The following is a 19,222-nucleotide window of genomic DNA, read 5'->3' as shown; positions in this document are numbered from 1 at the left end:
TCCAGTAACCCAAGAATGGCTTCCAATTCCTGACTCCAGTCTTGCCACCAGAAGAGGTGCTTGGTGGGTATTATAGTCCCAAGCCATGTAAAGCTTTGTAGGTCAATCTCAGGAGCCTGAATGGGGCTTGAAGATAGTCAAGCAGCCAATATGTATCCAACAGAAGATATTTAAAGCAGGGGCTGGTGCCTAGCTCACATGCCTGTCTTATTCACCCAATCCCACACTGGAAAGGTCTCTGGGAAGTTTATAGCATTTTACCAACCCTCATCTCTATAAATATGCAAAGCAGCCCTTGCTCTGTTCTCTTGAGAGGCACGTAAAATGGTTCCAAGAGCACTTCCATCTGAGTGAAGAGTCAGCAGTAGAGAATTACACAGAGCATATGAAGCGACAAAAAAGGAACAACAATGGGGCTTGTCGGAAGGTGAAGGAAGATTACAAGCTCTGCTGTGAACTGAGACAACAGCCTGCTTCTAGCCATGGCGAAGCTCAAAAGGGGGAGCATGTGGATTACGGATGAAAAAAGTCAGAGGAGGATTAAAGTGCATTACATTAATTGCAGCAGGAGCTTAAAGTGTGCTTGCTGAAGAAACTATCAAACTGTATAGAAAAGGATTCAGGCATATTCCTCAAAAGACCCACTGAAACATGACTTTTAAGAAATGCAGCTGCTTTCCTAGGCCTCCAAGGAACACATTTAGTAATAGCAGCGCCCCCAAACTGCACAGCTGTTCCATTTGGGGATGGCAGAGTGCAACCCCTTCAGAATCAGCAATGTTCCTACATGAGGTTGAATAAAGACACCGCTCTGAGAGTGAAGAATTTATTGCAAAGCATTTACATAAAAGCCATTGAACATAAATTCAGATCAAACAAAGAAATGAAGTTTTCAGGGAAACAGGCTGACCAAAATAAGAAAAGCACAACATATTCCAGATGTGGATTTTAAAAAATGGCATCAGTGACTGTGGGGAAGAACTACTTGTTAACAGATTTTTACTTTAAAATCAGGAGATTTTTCAGATAAAATGACTTGCTCCATTCAGTCTATCAGCAAGGCGGCACATTAAAAAAGGTACTACTTGATATATTTTTCCATGAACTTTTTGTGAAATTCAGACCGCAATGTGTCATTGACAAATCTTTTGTCCTTTTTCATCTCATCTACACCTTTCGCACAGTTCTTGAAGACCACATCATCGTCCCATCTAAAAACAAGGGGTGAGGGTGGAGACATAGTGAGAAACAAGGAAAATATGTCAGCTGAAATCTTTAGGAGAAAATGTATGGCAGGAAGAGATAGCAAGCGGCAGATGTTATTCGTTATTTACTGTTTCCGTGCAGTGTTTTATTATAGTTTTAAACATATTTATTTATGATTATAACCCACACTGAGCAACCTTTTCTCAGTAGAAAGGCAGGATGAAAATCTACTCAATCAATGAATTATTCCATGCTATCATGGTCGATGTTTATGAAGCATAAATGTGTGGCTGAGCATCTTTTCCACTGGGGAAAACACCATAGCTCAGTGGTAGAAAGTTCAATCCCTAGAATTTCAACTCCAGCCCATGAAGGCTTGAACAACCCAGATTACTGGCTTCCAAAAGAAAGATGCAGCCTTATCTAGTTGGCAGGATGTGTGCTGGACCTTGTCTAGCCTCCCCACCTTCCCCTGTGAAGTCTTGTCACTTGACGGGCAGACGGCCTGTCTAATAAACAATGCCGCAATTGGAGGATGGGCGACAAAGCTGCCTTTGCCATTCTGCCTGGGCGTCAGCTTCCGCCCAACAGAGCAATGGACAGAGGGAAGTCTCAGGGTTCACAGGCTTCTGTCTCACAATACCATATCCCATAGGACTGCCCCCTAGGTCAAAGAGTTTCTAGCAAGGTAGCTTTGGTAGCTTGTTGATGCAAAAAGCGTTGGATGCACGGTCAAGACTAGCCAAATAGCGAGGGAAGTTTCTCAAAGAGGAGAACCAAGCACAAGCTCCCTTCTTCCCACCTCATGGGATTCTAGTACAATGAGAGAGGGGTGAAATCTTCTCCTTGTCCCCCTTCTCTACACTATGCATATTTCCCCCTACTTGACTTTCTTCCTAAAAACAAAGGCCCCAAATGGTATCGCTTTTCTTCCCAGGGTGTTGCTGTGGCACATCGATCATTTTGGGAAGAATTCAAATCCGTCTCCTGCAATGTTTCCCAATGTTTTGAGCAAGTATTAGTCATCTCCAGAATGTTCTCTTTTTGGAGATCCATCAGAATCTGAGGTTAGGAAGGCTGTGCTCAGGTCTGATATAGCTTACAATGGTACAGACAAGTAGCCCTTGTAAGAATGAGGTTAGAATCCAGTGAAATAGTTCTGGAATGGTCAATTCATAAAGGGATGGGATGAAGCTGATGGAAGTAATTCTGTATACTGGACAGATCCCCAAATAACACCTCCATACCTTCGCTTCACTTTGAAATTTGCCTGAGGCTGAACCGGACCAGTGAGATTCAGCAAAGGATTACCACTCAAGATGTTCTCCATCCGTATCCTCTCCTCTTCAGCCTTCTGCTCTTGTTCCTGTGAAGACGAGAAAAGCTTGGCCCACAGTGCTTTGCTATCACAGCATCCAGTTTCCCTTTCAGTTTGATCTAGAAGAAGTTAGAATCTTGGCCACAAATATTTCCTGGTTGTACTTTCCAACTTATCCGTGTCTTTAAAATAAAAATAAAAATTGCAGTACTTGCTTAACTATGAAGCTGACACCTTTCTTGGAAATAAGCATAGGGCAAATATGTGACCAAGCTAGCTGCAGAGGAAGGAAAATCTGTTCCTTCCACACCAGTGTGGAACCTCAGAAGATTGACAGAGAAGTGCAGGATGGGGTGGAAACACAGAAATTGCTCAATTCCTCCTCTTCTGTTTGGCAGGTGTTAATTTTTGCAGTAGCCTGGTTTTCCATGCTGGCTCTAGAGAAGGGGGTTTCCCTCTCTGTGGCAGGAAGCACAGAAATGGAATCTAGTAGTCTCTGAATAGGTTCCTAGGCAAGTAGTTTTGTGGGTTTATTTACAAGGCCAATTTCAATGCCAATCTTAAAATCAAGGTATTTCAAACCGCCACACAATGCTGACACAGCAAAGCTGGAGTTAGCAAAGCTTTCTTCCAAGCTGTGCTCTCCAGGTGTGCTGGAATGCTAATATTTGATGACCGGAGTTAATGCATCAAGCTATAACAGTTTGGGAGAAGGATGAGCTGTGTTATCGGGCTCCTCTATAGCAGGTATGGAGATGCAAATACAAAAAGCAAACCCAGGGATTCAAGGGTTTGCAGTCTGACGCTCCTTGTGTGGCAGATTCAACTTTGAGCTCTTCCTGGCTTGGAACAGAAACACTGGTTAGACTGATGGTCCTTTGGATGAAACTGGAGAAAGCAAGCCAGCTATTTCATTCTGCCTAGATGATAACAGAGCAGACTTGCATAATCTATAAATGGAATACATAGCTGCTCTCGTTTAAAAATTCCCTAGGGCTAGGCACAGGTCAGTCAAGTTTGAATATTACAAGGTAGCTCTAAATAGACAAGTTTTTATGAAGCAAGTTATATTTAGGATGTGGGAAATCCAAGTCTCCAGCTCAACCTTCTCCAGTTTACTGCTCCAACTGACTGAGAGTACAAGGGAGGCATTTAAGAATCCTTTGGCTGATGAGAAGCTCAGCAGAAATGATAAAGGAAACTGTAGGGATCTTCTGACTACAGAATATTCATTGCTTCATTTAATCATGTTCTCACCCTGCTCTTCACCCAAAGAGCTCAGGGAGATGCACATAGTATTATCCATTTTATACTCTTCACTTAACTTATCCCTACAAAGTTATGTTCAAAGATAGGCATGACATGCTCATGGTGGGCATGTCGTGAGTGGAGCTGGCTGAAGCTGGGGGGTCAGATTAGATGGCCCAGGAGGCCCCTTCTGACTTGTTCTGTTTCTATGTTATGAAATATCAAGTAACTCAAGGCCACTCAAGAGACCTTTGAGACGGAATGGGGATGTAAACCTATGTAAGGTTTATGTAAACCTTAAACTGTTTAAGACCAAAGAGCACAATTCATTTCTGGCTGCATATTAAGGAAAGGTTATAGTTTTAACTTGTGGCAGGTAGGAATGAGTATCTGTTTTGCATTTGGGGGTGAACTCTGGAGTTTTCACTATACAGTTAGGGCACAATCCTATACAGGTTTAGACAGAGACTCATCCTACAACTAGCTATACTCACTGTGGAATGCTGGGAATTGGAGAAGTTTCCCTGTTTAAACCTGCAAAAGGTTACACCCGTAGTCTGCTTACAGTTAATTAGGTAGCTTGCGGGTTTGCCCCCTTTTTTGCTTTTCCCAGACTAGGTCAAGCTGCTTGAAGCAGTGAAACATATGGTGCCTGTCATACTAGTTCAAAATGCTTGTTAAAATGATCCAGCAGACAACTGTCTCTTCCCAGAACATTGTATGGAAAAGACAGCTAGCCCATATACCAATAGACGCAACCATCTTCTTCCTTCTCCATACAGGGCCCTTTTCAAAAGTTTCATTTTTTGCTGGTGCTGGATTTATTGCTGGACTCACTTCTATATTTAGCTGGGAGTTCTGAACAACTGACAATGATTTTAATGGAATATTATATTATTCTATTTTTAAAACCCCTTTTATTTCATATTGCTTTGTGAAACAGTGTGAAATCTCTGGCAGAAAGGCAGCAGAGAAAATGTTTAGACAGCTTTGTGTTGCTTTTTAAATACCCATTTTTAATGAGATGTGTCAACCCCCTCTGCCACATTCACGAGTGGCACGGTGCGCACTGGATCATACTGCCACATCAGATACATACTGCATGATGATGCAGGACGGGCATAAAATTGCAGAGGGGCTGTAGCTTAGTGGGAAATCGCTTGCTTTGGATGCAGAAAGATGTCAGGTTCAACACACGCTGAAAGAACCTCTGTAAGCAAGGAGAGGGGAAAGAACTGTGCTCGGCAGCAAGTCTCCAAACTGTCAAGAAGAGCGCACTGCTTCACATTTGATGAACTGGCATGGGATAAGGCAGCTCCGTATGTGCGAACTGGCACGGCGCACATAATGATGAAAACCACATCAAGACAGAGAGCAGGCTGTGTGGGTGCTCCACCTTGCACAAACTCTGGTGGCCTCTAGCGGCACCAAATGGCCCTTGCTCGACATTGTTTCCCTGTCATGTTTCTATGCATGAGCATCCTTCTGCTTAGATTTCATGTACGCTAACATGGGCTAAGGATTCACTTTCAATACCAGTGGATTATCAAAGAGCAGTTATGCTTACCTGTCTACATAACAGAATCCATTCATCTTGCTTGCAGCTTGAATGACTGGCTGCCCATACATTTTAGGTAGGAACGTATTCCCTCCAGCCCCGTGTTTATCCTCTTTCATTTACCTCTATACAAGTGCCAAGTGCTTCAAGATCATCCAGGGAGAACTGTGATGCAGTGGGAATGTAAACCTATATTACCCTGCCTAAGACCAAAGAGGACCCTGTATTTTTATGCAAAATCAGCAGGAGCAAAGCAGTTCAGTGAAAGGGCGCATACCCTGGTGTGAAGGATGTTCAAGGTTTAGCCAGCAGGGCAGAAGCTTGTGCTTCCTACTGCAGCTGGAGACAAGCTAAGAAACACTTTCTCGTGTAACAGGTGAGAAAAGCTTGCAGAAAGGAGCTCCAGTGACTTCTCCTGGTCCGGAAATTAGCATTTTGGCTTGTTTCTGGGACTGTCTTAGGAAGCCACAGATTCCCACCCTGCTGGTGGCGAGTCCGGCTGGCCCAAAGAATCAGCTGAAGTGCTGGTGCTGCACATACCTTTCGAGCCTGCTCTTCCGCTCGTTCCTTTTTTATTTTTTCCAGCTCAGCTAAAAGAGCAGCTGTATCATCGTCGCTCTCTTCCTCATAATCGTCTTCCTCCTCTTCCTCCTTCAAAGACAGCAAAATTAGGGAACCCTGCTTTCCATTTCTTACCAACCATGGAAACATTTAACTAGAACTTCGTACATAGAATTACACACAGCCAACCAAGCAAACCTCTAATCAGGGAGTCACACCACTTTCAGCCCTAGAAGCTCCTGAGTTCTCATTTCAGTGGTGGGTGGGCTGAATGCAGATTGGGGGAAGCCAAACCTATCATAACTTGAAGTTCTTCCTACCAATAACTAAGCCTTAAGAAAGGCATTTTGACCTTTTGAATGGAGAGGGGGAGGAATGCACAGAATGACTAGATGTTCTATAGGCAGAGGAAAGGGAACATGAGCATGTGAAAAATCCCAGATGAGCCAAATTGGGCTGATGAGCTTCAGGTTCCATAGCTCTGCTCTGTGTGAACGCCTTACACACATATGTGTGCCACCGGCAGTTCCGTAGGCCCATGCAAAATGCCAATTAACCTGTCAAGGGGATTTTAAGATTGCTTTTTAACTCAGATAAATCACAACACTCCAAGACTGACCTGTATTTCCCAAGCTTCTTGACTAACAAGGAAGCATTCAATAAAACATTTAGCTCAGGGCGTCCACCAGGCTCCTAAGCACTCAAACATTATGAACCATACATATTTGTCTGCAACCCAGAGGCTTCACCATTTTAAATCTGAGTTGCCATCTCCTTACCAAGCCCACATCAGGTGCAGCCCACCCCCTATACTGCTTGAAGCCCACCCGTTACACATGGTAGCCAAGCAGATGCTCCACAGCTCCTGGCAGTCTCAGACGTGTGGCAAAATCCACTGGAAGATGCAGTGAGCTGCAATGCATGGCTGCTGGGCAGCCTCTGGCTTAGCTGATCACAAGGTGCACACGGCCCTGTGGAAGAAGTTCCAGACTTGCAGAACTCCAGGCACCCTCAATCAGGAAGGAGGGAAGGAGCTTCTCTACACTCCACAGTTCCTCTGCCTATTGGCTTTCTCTGCCAGGAACTCCATGTGATTGTAAGCTCTTTGGAGCAGGGACCTGTCCTTCCTCTTCTTTGTAAAACACCATGTGTGCAGAAAGAGCTATATAAATAATAGTACTAATATAATAGAACTGAAGTATAATTCCAGTGAGGACAAATCATCCAAGTTGTTGTTGTTGTTGTTGTTGTTGTTGTTATTATTATTATTATAACATTTCTATGCCGCCCCTTGCCGAAGCCTCGGGGCGGCTTACAACACAATAAGATACATTGAAATACAATAGAACATAATAAATTACCAATAAATACAGAAATACAAAAAATACACTGAGATACAATAATATAAAATTAAAATTAACAGTCTAAAATAAGTAAATAAAGAATATAGGAGGAGGAAAGAGAAGGAAGAGGAAGCTGCCCTGGCCAGATCATATATTTTAACAATTAAAATGATGTTTAAATAAAAAGGTCTTTACCTGGCGCCGAAAAACCAGAAATAGTAAAGTGATAAAAATTTGTTATCATTTTTTTGTCACACTGAAATAGATGTTTGCACTGATGATGCTGAACTTGCACTAGTACTGGAAGGCTTTTGTTCTTCTGCAAGCTCCGCCTGTCCTCCATGTTTGTTTTTTCATCCATTTCTCAAGGAAAGACTCAACATTCAATAGCAGAGCAATTATTTTGCATGTTGAAGTTCCAACATTAAATCTTTTGTCACTTGAGGCTTAGGAGGCCAAATTAGATTACTACGATACACTCTATACAGAGCCGCCTTGTGCAATATATGATGGCCAGGAACAAGAAGTTGCAAACACATAACTCTAATTCTGGCCTGCTTGCATTGCCTACCTGTACTTCTCTGAGCCAGATTCAAGGTGCTGGTATAAAGCCTTACACAACTGGGGACCACAAAACCTGGCATGAACCTGATGAATCTCTCCATATGCTGCTCTCAGCATCCAGGCCCTGCTCCCTCCTGGTGCCTCCTCCAATGGAGGCTTGGAAAATGGCAAGAAAGGAGAGCCTTCTTGGTGGTGGCCCCTCCAACATGGAGTGAGCCACAGTGAGATCTGCTTGGCTCACACAGCTCTCTTTTTTTTGTGACAGGTTAAGACCTACCTTTACTCCCAGGTGTTTTGTAACATATGACAAGGTTACTTGATCAAGTCAAGGGATTTTTTGCTGATCGTTGAAATTATGTGCATACACAGTGTGGATATGTGTATTTCTACTATCTGTTCATATGTTTGCACACAAACTATTTTGATTTTGTGTATAATATTGTACTGTCAAGATTTTTGATCTAGCTCAGAGAAGCTATTGTGTGCTACTGAAATGAAGTCAATGAAATCAATTTCATAGCATTTCCACTTAAACAACTGAACACGTAACAGTTGATGGAAAAGACTTTGTCCAAGATCCTGAGAAAATGTTGCCACTTACAGCAATTAACAGCAGGCTAGATGAACTAATAATCCAGCAGTTCCCATGCTGATGTCCTCCAGATGTTTTGGACTTCAGCTCCCATTGGTCTCAGCCCATATGGCTAAAGGTCAGGAATGATGGGAGTTACAGTTCAAAATATCTCCAGGGAACCAAACTGGGGGAGGCTGCAATAGTTTGACCTAGCAAAAGGCAGCTTCCCACATAGCATTGCCCAACACCTGAGAATACATACATCAGTTAGCGGATCATCTGCATCCAGGTTAGCTGCAGGGATCTGATCCAGTCGAGGCTTTTTTGAAACTGAAGAGGAAGTTGTGTGCTCTGGGGAGAAAATGCAGGAAAAATGAGTGAAATCAGGTAAGATGATGATCAAGGAAGGAAGACTGGGTGCAATGCAGAGAGGGATTCAACAGAGGTGAACTTACTATAAAGCTAGGGTAGCTTATAGAAATCTCATGACTAACCTAAATGCCAACCCAGAGCACGCCAGTTTAAGTCCCCTGCTACATATCAATGCCTGGAGTGCAAAGAGTGGGCAGGAAAGAAGCTAGTCCTCTATGCTGGGAGAGTGTTCATTTTGTACGTAAATGATTATTATTTTTAGGTCATATTTTTAAGGGTTCACTGTTCTGCAAACTGCCTTGAGAGTGTTGGTTACTGGGGAACACAGAAATGCCCATCATCCCCATCCAAAATCTCTGGGCCCGGCTGCCTGCAAAGGCCATTTACAAACCAGTCTAACACCACCTAACCTCTGGAAGCAAGCTGTTTCGGATTTCCCAGGAGCCCCAGGTTACATGGATATCCCGAGCTTTGCTTTTAGAGGAAGATCTCAAAAGCTGTAGTCTGGCTCCCCTGGTCCTGTTCTGCAGCACCTTTGCAGGCATGCTTGGAGCCCACCATGACTCCTGTCTCTAGCACCACTGCTGTGCTCCCTCTCTCCCTCCTTACATTAGGGGTGATAAGCCTGTGGTTCTCCAGATGCTGGTGTAATATATCTCCCATCATTCCTGCCCACTGGGACACATAGGAACTGGAGTCCAATGTCATCTGCCTCCAGATTCATCTCTCCAAGGCTATCAGTAACGGCACAGCATGCACCCCATCACAGCTGAGGCATCTTCTTCCTAACTTTTTAGGTTTAGAGACTGAAGGAAGTCTCTCTTTTACTGAACGGCTAGACCTTCAGGCATCCTTGTGTAGCTTTCTTGAAGGCCCTGGAACTGTGTTGAAGACACAAGCAATTCCCAAGCCATCGACTGACCCCACACACAATGGCAACCCAATAAAGTGGTGCAGACCTCGTGCTGGACGGTCTCTGTTCTTCTCTCTCACAGCAACTCGCTCCCTCTCTTCCAGTTCTCTCCTGAAGTCACGGTTGCGCACCTCTTCAGGGGCATCCTGAGTGGTTTGTCTGAAACGAGCACAGAAGGGAGCGTGTGGAATTTCTCCTTTAGAGAGGGTGTGGTGCAGCATCCAGCAGCATGAAATCAGAGGCTCCCACTTCAAACCACTATTTGAACATAGCAGTGGATAAGTCATTTTTAGCAAGCCTCTTTCTGTGATCTTAATGGGGTATCTAAGGCCACATTAACCTTCTGCATTCTCAGCTACCTGAACATTTAAAGGTACAAAGCAGCGCTGAACTTTGCCTGATGGCGTTACACAAGGTGTTACTTTGTCAGCCCTCACCTACTTCTGCAGGATGGGGCTAATAACACAAACAGTAACTGCGAGCTTAGAACTTCTGATTTGGAAGGAAATACTGTCAACTCACAGGTGTTGCTTTGACATAATACACAAAAGAGGTATGAAAATGAAGAAGATTCAAAAAAGCTTATTATTAGCCCAGCCTTGTTCTCCTATTTTTCATGACACACTAAGAGAGGAAAAGGGATTGTGTTGCCAGGTTGAGACTGAATGTTTACAATCCTGTTGTAGCAGATGACTTGCCTTTTATTACACACCTGTGAAGTTCCATGTGAAGAAGAGATAACCAGGAAAGCCCACCTTGCAAAGAAATTTACCAAAATTACAGCTCAGAGTTTTACTAGTTTGCCTGCAGCATATCTGACGTTTGCAGCACACAGCCAGCCAGAAAGAACCAAGTATTTTCATCTGTTAAAGTTCACCAGCAGCAAATCTGCCCAAGGGATTGGGCAGAGGGTAATTTGCAAGCCCAGAAGATGACCATACTCTGCTATGTGCAAAACCCAACAACTACGGAAAAGTCCCGGGGCCCACAAGAAATGCACATTGGACTTTACCTGTATTTGATTTTAGTGTGAGAAGGAAGATCTCGGCTGGAGTACTGCTTGGAGAGCTGACTTAGGTCACCTTCTCCTTTCCCTCTCCCTCCTCTTGCAGGTTCAAATGTTGGTCTGGCTGCAGTAGTCATCTTAAATACCGTGTGATCAAATGCACATCATGGATGGAGCTTATAGTCTAACAGAGCAAACAAGCATTCATTAGTAAGCACAGTACATCTTATTTAGTCAAACCATGCACCTTTGCCCCAGCTGCAGTCCAGCACTAAGCATGTTTATGAAGCTGCACTGAATCAATTATTCCCAAGGAAGAATGCATGGAATTCAGCCTTCACCCAATGCTCATCTTCTTTGATCTTCACCAAAAAAACCTTAATGATATCTCAAAGTATAATGAAATCTAGCAGAAGTGACTGGGGGTGCTAGATGGAGGACTCCTAGCACTAAAAGGAACTATACTGTTATTCTTTTCTTCCTTAATGGATTTTTCTTCATAAGAAAAGAGACAGAAGCAGCAGGTGGAAATCACAGGAAGGCTACAAAGTGAGATGTTATCATCCAGAATCCCCTTTACGATTCAATAAACTAAGCTGTGGAAATGCACAATAAAAACTTCATCTGAAAGTACCCTTATAATCTTGTTTTTAATCCACAGAGGCAAAAACAGGGAAACAATCCAAAGAATAAAAGCAAACATATTTCTAATCTGAAATGCTCATTCACCAATCATTTCTCTCAGTCTTTTGAATTATGAAAAAGTTAAGCTCTCCAGAAAATAAATACAACACAGTAACAAATGTGGCCAAAGTCCAGACCAGAACTGCAAATGCATCTGCACATTTTGCTCCTGGTATTCTGTCTGATCTTGGGCTCATCATTCACTGTCATCCGAACTGACCACACAGGGTTGTTATGAAAGTAAAACAGAGGAGGACACCACATACCCTACCTTGAGCTCCTTGGAGGCGAGGACAGAATAATTTAAAGGCCATAAATAGATAGTTTTCACTTAAAAGCCAAATTTCAGAACAGCAGGAGGCTATAGCTGGCCACAATGTAGAAGCATGTACCTAAAAACTGTTAACATCTCTTGTCTACTCACCTTAATAGTAGCATCTACTTACAAAAGCACATGGCTCCATAACCAAATGTTTGGAATCACACGCAGTCAGAACAATTGCAAAAATCAAACAGCAGCTCTGCCGAGCAAGCCACTGTTGCTTCCATTTTGTAGATGGGGCAAGGAGGCACAGGAATTTTCCTAAAATTGCACAACTGAAGCCAGTTGTAAAATGCAACTGAAGCTCAGGCTTCCTTGGCATCATTCTACTCCTCCTGGGACCCCTCTGTCATCTCCATGCATATGTGTTCCCATCACCCACCTTGGCATATCATTGCCCCACTTAGCACATAAGAAGCAAGGCTCTGAAGAACCCCAAAATGAATACAGCTGGCAGTCACATGCAAGATCCTTTAAGACACAATCCTGTGGATGTTTAGACAGCAAAGCAGTCCTGTAATTTCCAGCATGGCCTAGCCAGCTTGCTAGGAATTGTGGGACTTTTTTCCGTCTAAATTTCCACAGGATTGCACACTAAGGGTTAAGTTTTCTAATAGCGTCAACAAAGCAACATGAAATAGATTGCTACTATAACGATATTTGTCAATTTATCTATTTTATTTTGATCTATGTTGTAAGCTGTCCAGAGATGCAAGTAATGGACGGCATACGAAGTTTATTTATATATATATATATATATATATATATATATATATAAATAAAATATATATTTGAATGCTTGCATTTTTAAAAGAAAACAAAGTACAAATAGATCCTGCTTCTTTTATCTCGTATCTTATTTTAAACTTATTTCTAGACTTCATACGAACACGTGATATTATTATTCTTATTAACCTTATTTACGATTACATATTAATTATATTTATATCCTGCCAAGGAACCCAAGGCAGCTGACATGATCCATCTCTCCGTTTTATTTTCACAACGACCCTGAGAGGTAGGTCAGGCTGAGCATCAGTGACTAGTCCAAGTCACTGATGCTCCATGAGCCGAGTAGGGGCTAAAACCCAATATCCAGCGCCCCCAGTCCAGACGGGTGCGGGTGGGGGGCTCATAAAACGAGCAATGTTTTTAAGTCAGATAGCGGCAAGCAGCAACAACCCGAGCATCGCGCTTCCCAGCGCCATCCCCTCCGCTGGAATGGCCCGAACCTCTGAGGAACCGCCACCACGACTATCTTACGACCCCGACCTGCTCTTCAGCCTCTTCCTTCGCCTCTTCCTCTCACCGGCGCCGCACCACTAGCCCAGCTGCGCCATTACTCCTCCACGCTCCCAGCATGCACCGCGCCTGAAACCATAGATCTGCACACAATTCGGAAGCGAAGGAGGAAAAATGCCGGATCACAGAAAGTGCAGAGTGATACACGCACAGCCTGTCCTTTCGGAAGAAAGAAAAGCCTGAGGAGTTGGGTAGAGCTGTGGACGCTGGGATGGTAGAAGCGCTGTCGAATTAGCGTGGAAAGTGAACGCAGTCAGGCTGCGACTGGGTGTGTTTTAGGTTTAGAAAGCAAATCAAAATTGCCTTGTCTCTCTTAAACGTGTGACTCTATTTTTTATCTTTAAGCATGCTCGTTCCGTTTAAAGAACGCTCCGCTCGTTCCGTGACACTCTGTCACGTGGTCACTCCAAACGTGTTGAACTACAATTCCCAGCATTCCTGAGGAAATGGAACACCCTCCTGATCCTGCTTGCCAGCCATGCTGACCTTATGCGGGGGGCGCTTCCTTGCTTGATCAGCAAGGGGAGCCCACCTGCATTTGTCTTTGCACTGCGCAGAGAGGCTGCTGTTACATCTCCAGAAGGGAGGAAAGCATCACCACAAAAGGAGGCACCAATGTGCACGTGCATATGCAAAATAATAACTGTAATAGAACCAGAAATACAATAAAGCTTCTAGGGAGTCCTGGGTCCTTGCTTGCTCTGCTGCCTAGGTGCTAATGCATTGCCTTTTTAAGGGCTCAAGTCCTAGGGCAGGTTGACTATGTGTGGCCCGCCGTAGGAGAGGTCCAAGACCCGGCTCTAGCCTTACAGCATCCTCCACTGTCCTCACAGCCAGCCCCGTTCTTCTTGCACTGGGGGCAGCCCTGAGGTCAGAAAACCCATCTTGGAGCCTATGGTGGGTGTTCAGGGGTGGGTTGGTGATGGGGAGAAGTGAGGCTCTGCTAGGTTGTGATGTATCTCAGTGGCGGCTCAGTCTGTGCTTGTGAGCCAGGGCAAAAGACTTGGATGATCAAAGGAAGTCCTTTGCAAGGCAGAAGAAATACAGAGTTCTTCACCTGTGTGCTCCTTCTGCCCTTAGTAAAATGCTTATGATCCTCCAAATTCAGAGGGTTACGGGCAGCCATGAAGGGTGGTGCTGTAAAATACACAGAATTGACAACCCTTCCAGGAGAGGACATCTTCGAACAGAGGACTGTCCTATGATAGTTCTCCAGACAAAGGACTCTCCTCTGCATATATGCCCACTCTAGGCATTATAAGAAGGTTAAGGCAGCCATACTTAGAGTACTCTGTATGTTATTGGCCACCACATGTTAAAAAAATGGTTGGACCCAATGGCCTTCATGGCCCCTTCCAACTCTATGATTCTATGATATTGTATTTCTGGAAAAGGGGTGTGGGTGTGGCAGTGGGTGGGAGACATAATGACCAAGGGGCTGGAGTAACTCCCCCCAATGGAAGGCCCCTAGTGTGGTGGTACGGCCATTGCCAGTCAGTGTGAACAATAACTGGTCTAAGTGGACCCATATGAAAACTTGCCACCATCAGGGCTTTTTAGCTTAGCATAAATGCAAGTCAGAGGAATCATGACCGAGGTACATGAAATTATGCATGGTGTGAGGAGAAGGAGCAATACTAAAACCCAGGGTCATTCCAGGAACCCGATGAGTGGGAGGTCAGGGCACATGAAAAAGAAGCACTTCTACACAGTGTAGAGTTGAATGATGAAATTTGCTACCATAAGATGATGGGGACCAGCCTGGATAGCTTTCAAAGGGGATAAGAAAAAATCATGGCGGATCAGGCTATCCCTGACTACTAGTCATGAAGACAATTGTCTATGTCCAGCATCAGAGGCTGTATGCCTAGGCACACCAGTTATGGGAAAATGCTCAGGAAGAAGGTGCTCTTGTCCTCATATCCTACTTGTGCATTTCCCTGAAGCATGTGTTGGGCTGCTGTGGGAAATTAGATGGGATCTTTGGTCTGATCCAGCAAAACTTTTCTTATGTTCTAGCTCTAGTACTGGCACAGAACAAACCAGCTTTGTAGAAAACAGCCTGGTTTCCAGTGTAGTAGTGGCTCATCCTTATTTTCATTCTTTTCCTTGGGAACCCTCTGCTTGAAGAGCAGTTCTGCGTAACTCAAATGCTTACTTCAGATGTCTGGGCAACAAACAGACAAACAGTACAGCTTGAGGGTTTCGGCAGGATAAAAAGCCAGTGTGGTGTAGTGATTAAGAGTGTGGGACTGGGACTCAGGCAACCTGGGTTCTAGTCCCCAGTTGAGCTTCCACAGACTCAGCTCAGCCTACCTCACAGGGTTGGTACTGTGGGGATAAAATTGGAAGATGATGGAAGCTGCTTTGCATTCCTTGAAAGGAAAAGGCAGGATGATGATCACAATCACAATCAATCATACAAACTCCAATGGAGCAAAAAGGACAGTATAAAGCTGGTCAACACTACTGGTCAGGTCTGGCCGGACCTTCCTTTCAGGAGGACAATTGTTTACGAATGGTGTGTCTCTCAATATCTAGGAAGTAACTGAAAGGCCGGACCGGTGAATGACAGGACTCGCTGGAGATTTTCCCTCCTGTCCTTGCATAGGGTTGCACCTGCAGTCCTTTAAGCCACAAGGGGTCAGCAGAGAGTTTCAAACTCAAGAAACCCTGAGCAGCTGAAGTGAACTGCTGTTTTCTCATGGGAAGCAGTTCAATTTTTGCATGGTTGACACGTTTCTCATGGGCAGTGCATTCCCCGTGTGAAAAGGGCATGTCTGAAAGTTTTGGGTGGCCTGCTGAACATTTACAGCATTTTAGCACATCTCACAATATATTGGCAAGACACTCATTACCCTTGCACATTTTACAGCGGAGCAGTCACCTACTTAAAAATTGTAAAGTATCTTCCAGTGCCTGTTGATCTTGAATTAATCCCAGTAAGTTCAATACTACTTACTTTCACATAATTGTGCAAATAATTGCAGCCTGATCTGAATATTTAGGCAGCTTCCATATAGCGTGCAGTGCCTGATTTTGCCTAATCTTGGAAGTTAAGCAGGATTGGGCCTGGTTGAAATCTGGATGGGTGACTTAAAATGTTGTGAACTGCCCAGAGAGCTTCAGATATGGGCAGTATAGGAATGTAATAACAATAATCCCTTGGACTGCAAGGCGATCAAACCGGTCAGTCCTAGAGGAGATCAACCCTGACTGCTCTTTAGAAGGCCAGATACTGAAGATGAAACTCAAATACTTTGGCCACTTAATGAGGAAGGACTCACTGGGGAAGTGCCTAATGCTGGGAACAATTGACCGCAAAAGAAGAAGGGGACGGCAGAGGATGAGGTGGCTAGATGGAGTCACTGAAGCAGTGGGTGTGAGCTTAAGTGGACTCTGGGGGATGGTGGAGGACAGGAAGGCCTGGAGGAATGTTGTCCATGGGGTCGAAATGGGTCGGACATGACTTCGTGACTAAGAACAACAACAACAAGTATAAATGTGCATAAGATCGCAGCAATAATTAATAACTGTACTTTAATGGAGTGGTTAAATTGCATACAAATAAAATCAATTCCAAAAAAAGAAACTCAGGTTTTTGTTTTCAAAGGATGTATACATATGGCACAGCTAGAAAAGCCATAACCTATTTTCCAAAATATTTTCCAAGATAGGGCCTACTACCAATATTTTAATTAATACTCATATAATGTTTTTTCAACTGCCAGGTTTACTAGGGACAACTTTTTAATTGACTTAATGCACAATCCCAGGCATGTTTAGACAAAAATAAAGTTTTACAATTCCCAAAGGTTTACAATTCCCAGCATGCACCATCCAACATAGCTGGCGGGGTCATGCTGGGAACTGGAGACTTTTTTTCCTAAATATGTATAGGACTGCATCCTAAAATGTTTTAACTGATTACTTTTAGCCATGGATCAACCGCACTTTGTCACCATTCTGTGCAGTGTTTGCTGGCGAAAAAGAACTGACCACAAGACAAACATTTATGCTATGCAAAGCCTGGCCTAGCCTTAGGAATCCAGCAGTCTATTTGCATAGTTATATTTAGTGCTGAATTGACTCCATCACTTCCTGTGCCTAAAATCTGGTGGAGAAAGTGATCATAGAACCATAGAATAGTAGAGTTGGCAGGGGCCATGAAGGCCATTGGGTTCAACCTCCTGCTGTTGCAGGCACCACGTTACACCATCCCACTCAGATGGCTGTCCGGTTTCTTTTTGAATGCCTCCAGTGTGGGAGAGCCCACCACCTCTCTAGGCAGCTGGTTCCACTGTTGCATTGCTCTGACGGGAGGAAGCTTTTCCTGATGTCCAGCCTGAATCTGGGTTGTTGCAACTTGAATTGATTATTTTGTGTTCTACACTCTGGCATTAGCAAGAAGAGATCTTGACCTTCCTCTTTGTGACAGTCTTTGAAGTACTTCTAGAGGGATATCATGCCCCCCCTCAGTCTTCTCTTCCCAAGGCTGAACAGTTCAGTTGCCCAGTTCTCTCAGTTTCTCCTCACAGGGCAGTGTTTTCAAACCCTGGATCATTTTTGTTGCCCTCTTCTGAACCCTTTCTAATTTTTCTGCATCTTTTATAAATGTTGGTGCCCAGAACTGGACGCATTATTCCAGATGGGGTTTACCTAGTGAGGAGAATAGGGGAACTATACTTCCATTAATGCATCCCAAAATAGCATTTGCCCTTTTTTGCAGCTGCATTGCATTCTTGGCTCATATTTAGCCTGTTGTCCACAAAAACTCCAAGGTCTTTCTCCTTTTCTGTTTCAGTTCTGTTGAGGCACATATTCCCCATCTTATATCAATGCAATTGGTTTCTTTTTCCTAGGTGGAGGACTTGACACTTGTCCCTGTTGAATCTCATTCTGCTGCTTTCAGCTCAGCATTCAAGATTATCAAGATTGTCCTGGAACTTCATTTTGTCTTCTAGCATGTTCTCCATTCCACCCAGTTTTGTATCATCAGCAAATTTGATTATATTTCCTTTTACCTCCTCATCTAAATCAATAATAAAGATGTTGAAAAGCACTGGGCCCAGAACTGAACCCTGAGTCACCCCACTAGTTACCTCCATCCAATTTGAGAAGACGCCATTGATGAGCACTCGTTGTGTCCAATTTAGCAGCCAATTTTGGATCCACCCAATAGTTTTTCTATCTAGCCCACTTTTTGCTAATGTGCTTATCAAAATGTCATGGGGCAGTAAGTCGAAACCTTTGCTAGAGTTGAGGTAGATTATGTCCACAGTGTTCCCTCTGCTGTGTGACTGAAATGTGTAAAGATGTGTTTTGAAGCCAGTTTTATGGCTTTCTCAACATTTTTATACTTAAAGGCACAATTGTAGGTATTGTTTAGACAGAAAAACCACTCTAGCAGTCCCTAGCCTGCATGCTGCAAGAGAAGGCAGTGCCCCAAGGTTAGAGACAGTACTTTTAGAAGGTACAGAATGGTTTGTTCTCAGTATCTGAGCTTTCTGGGGCATCTTCTCTACGAATGCAGAAGTGCTATTTAACTGTCTTGTGAATAGGTGGCTATAACCCTTTCATCCCTGAAGAGGAAGCAGGTAATTTGGGTTAACTTGTGGTTGGCTGCCACAAATAATCATCCCTATAGCCAGTTAGAGGACAGTCAACTTTTTAGGGCTTATATTATATGCCACCTGCTGTGGCCAGGAAATCTTGCACAGGCCTCGCTTTCAGTGCGTGGAAACATCCGATGACTGCACTACAAGCAGGTCAGTTTTCCAGCCAGGGATTGGGAATGGGTCCAAAGACTACACCCACAGAGCTCTCTTCGGAGGTGGGGTTCTGCAAAGAACAGAAACAGCCTTTCTTCGGGCAAGGGTGGGAAGCACATCAAGGAAAAGCAGAGTGCATGCTTTGCATGTGGAAGATCTGGGGCTCAATTGCATCATCTCCAGATCGGACTGGAAAATCTGCTTGAACCTTCTGCCGACAGGGGTCCAACTGGCAGCCTTCCAAGTTGTTATTGATGTTGACTTTTGCTTGACAGCCTGGTTTTGCACTGCTGAATCCAAAAAGTTTTATATAGAATGCTGACACCTGTATTATTACTGGGTTCAGAAAACATGATACTCCACACTCAATGGTTGAATCTGGACTGAGCATGGGTGTTATAACATTGCAGATTGTTGCTGAAATATGGGTTATTGCTTTGTCTGGACGCAGTGAAGATAGCAAACCATGGTAAACAATCC

General features: G+C 43.9%; 1 protein-coding gene across 2 annotated transcripts; it reads right to left on the bottom strand.

The window, feature by feature from the left end:
- Nucleotides 1-812: 812 nt before the first annotated feature.
- CWC15 (CWC15 spliceosome associated protein homolog) lies at nt 813-13,047 on the bottom strand. 2 transcript variants are annotated; one of them, XM_044442454.1, is made up of 7 exons: nt 12,942-13,047; nt 10,670-10,847; nt 9,704-9,816; nt 8,635-8,723; nt 5,871-5,981; nt 2,454-2,572; nt 813-1,211 (listed from the first exon to the last, which is right to left on the bottom strand). In XM_044442454.1, exons 2-7 carry the CDS (start codon nt 10,798-10,800, stop codon nt 1,082-1,084), a joined length of 693 nt encoding a protein of 230 aa, XP_044298389.1. In that variant the 5' UTR covers nt 10,801-10,847; nt 12,942-13,047; the 3' UTR covers nt 813-1,081. The 2 variants fall into 2 exon arrangements, with proteins under 2 accessions (XP_044298389.1, XP_044298388.1); XM_044442453.1 differs by having other exon boundaries at nt 12,902-13,036.
- Nucleotides 13,048-19,222: the final 6,175 nt, after the last annotated feature.

Source organism: Varanus komodoensis, unplaced genomic scaffold (assembly GCF_004798865.1).
Source record: "Varanus komodoensis strain SLA01 unplaced genomic scaffold, ASM479886v1 scaffold4, whole genome shotgun sequence".
In the NCBI taxonomy this organism is placed as follows: Eukaryota; Metazoa; Chordata; class Lepidosauria; order Squamata; family Varanidae; genus Varanus; species Varanus komodoensis.
This window is presented reverse-complemented; position numbering and strand designations above follow the sequence as displayed.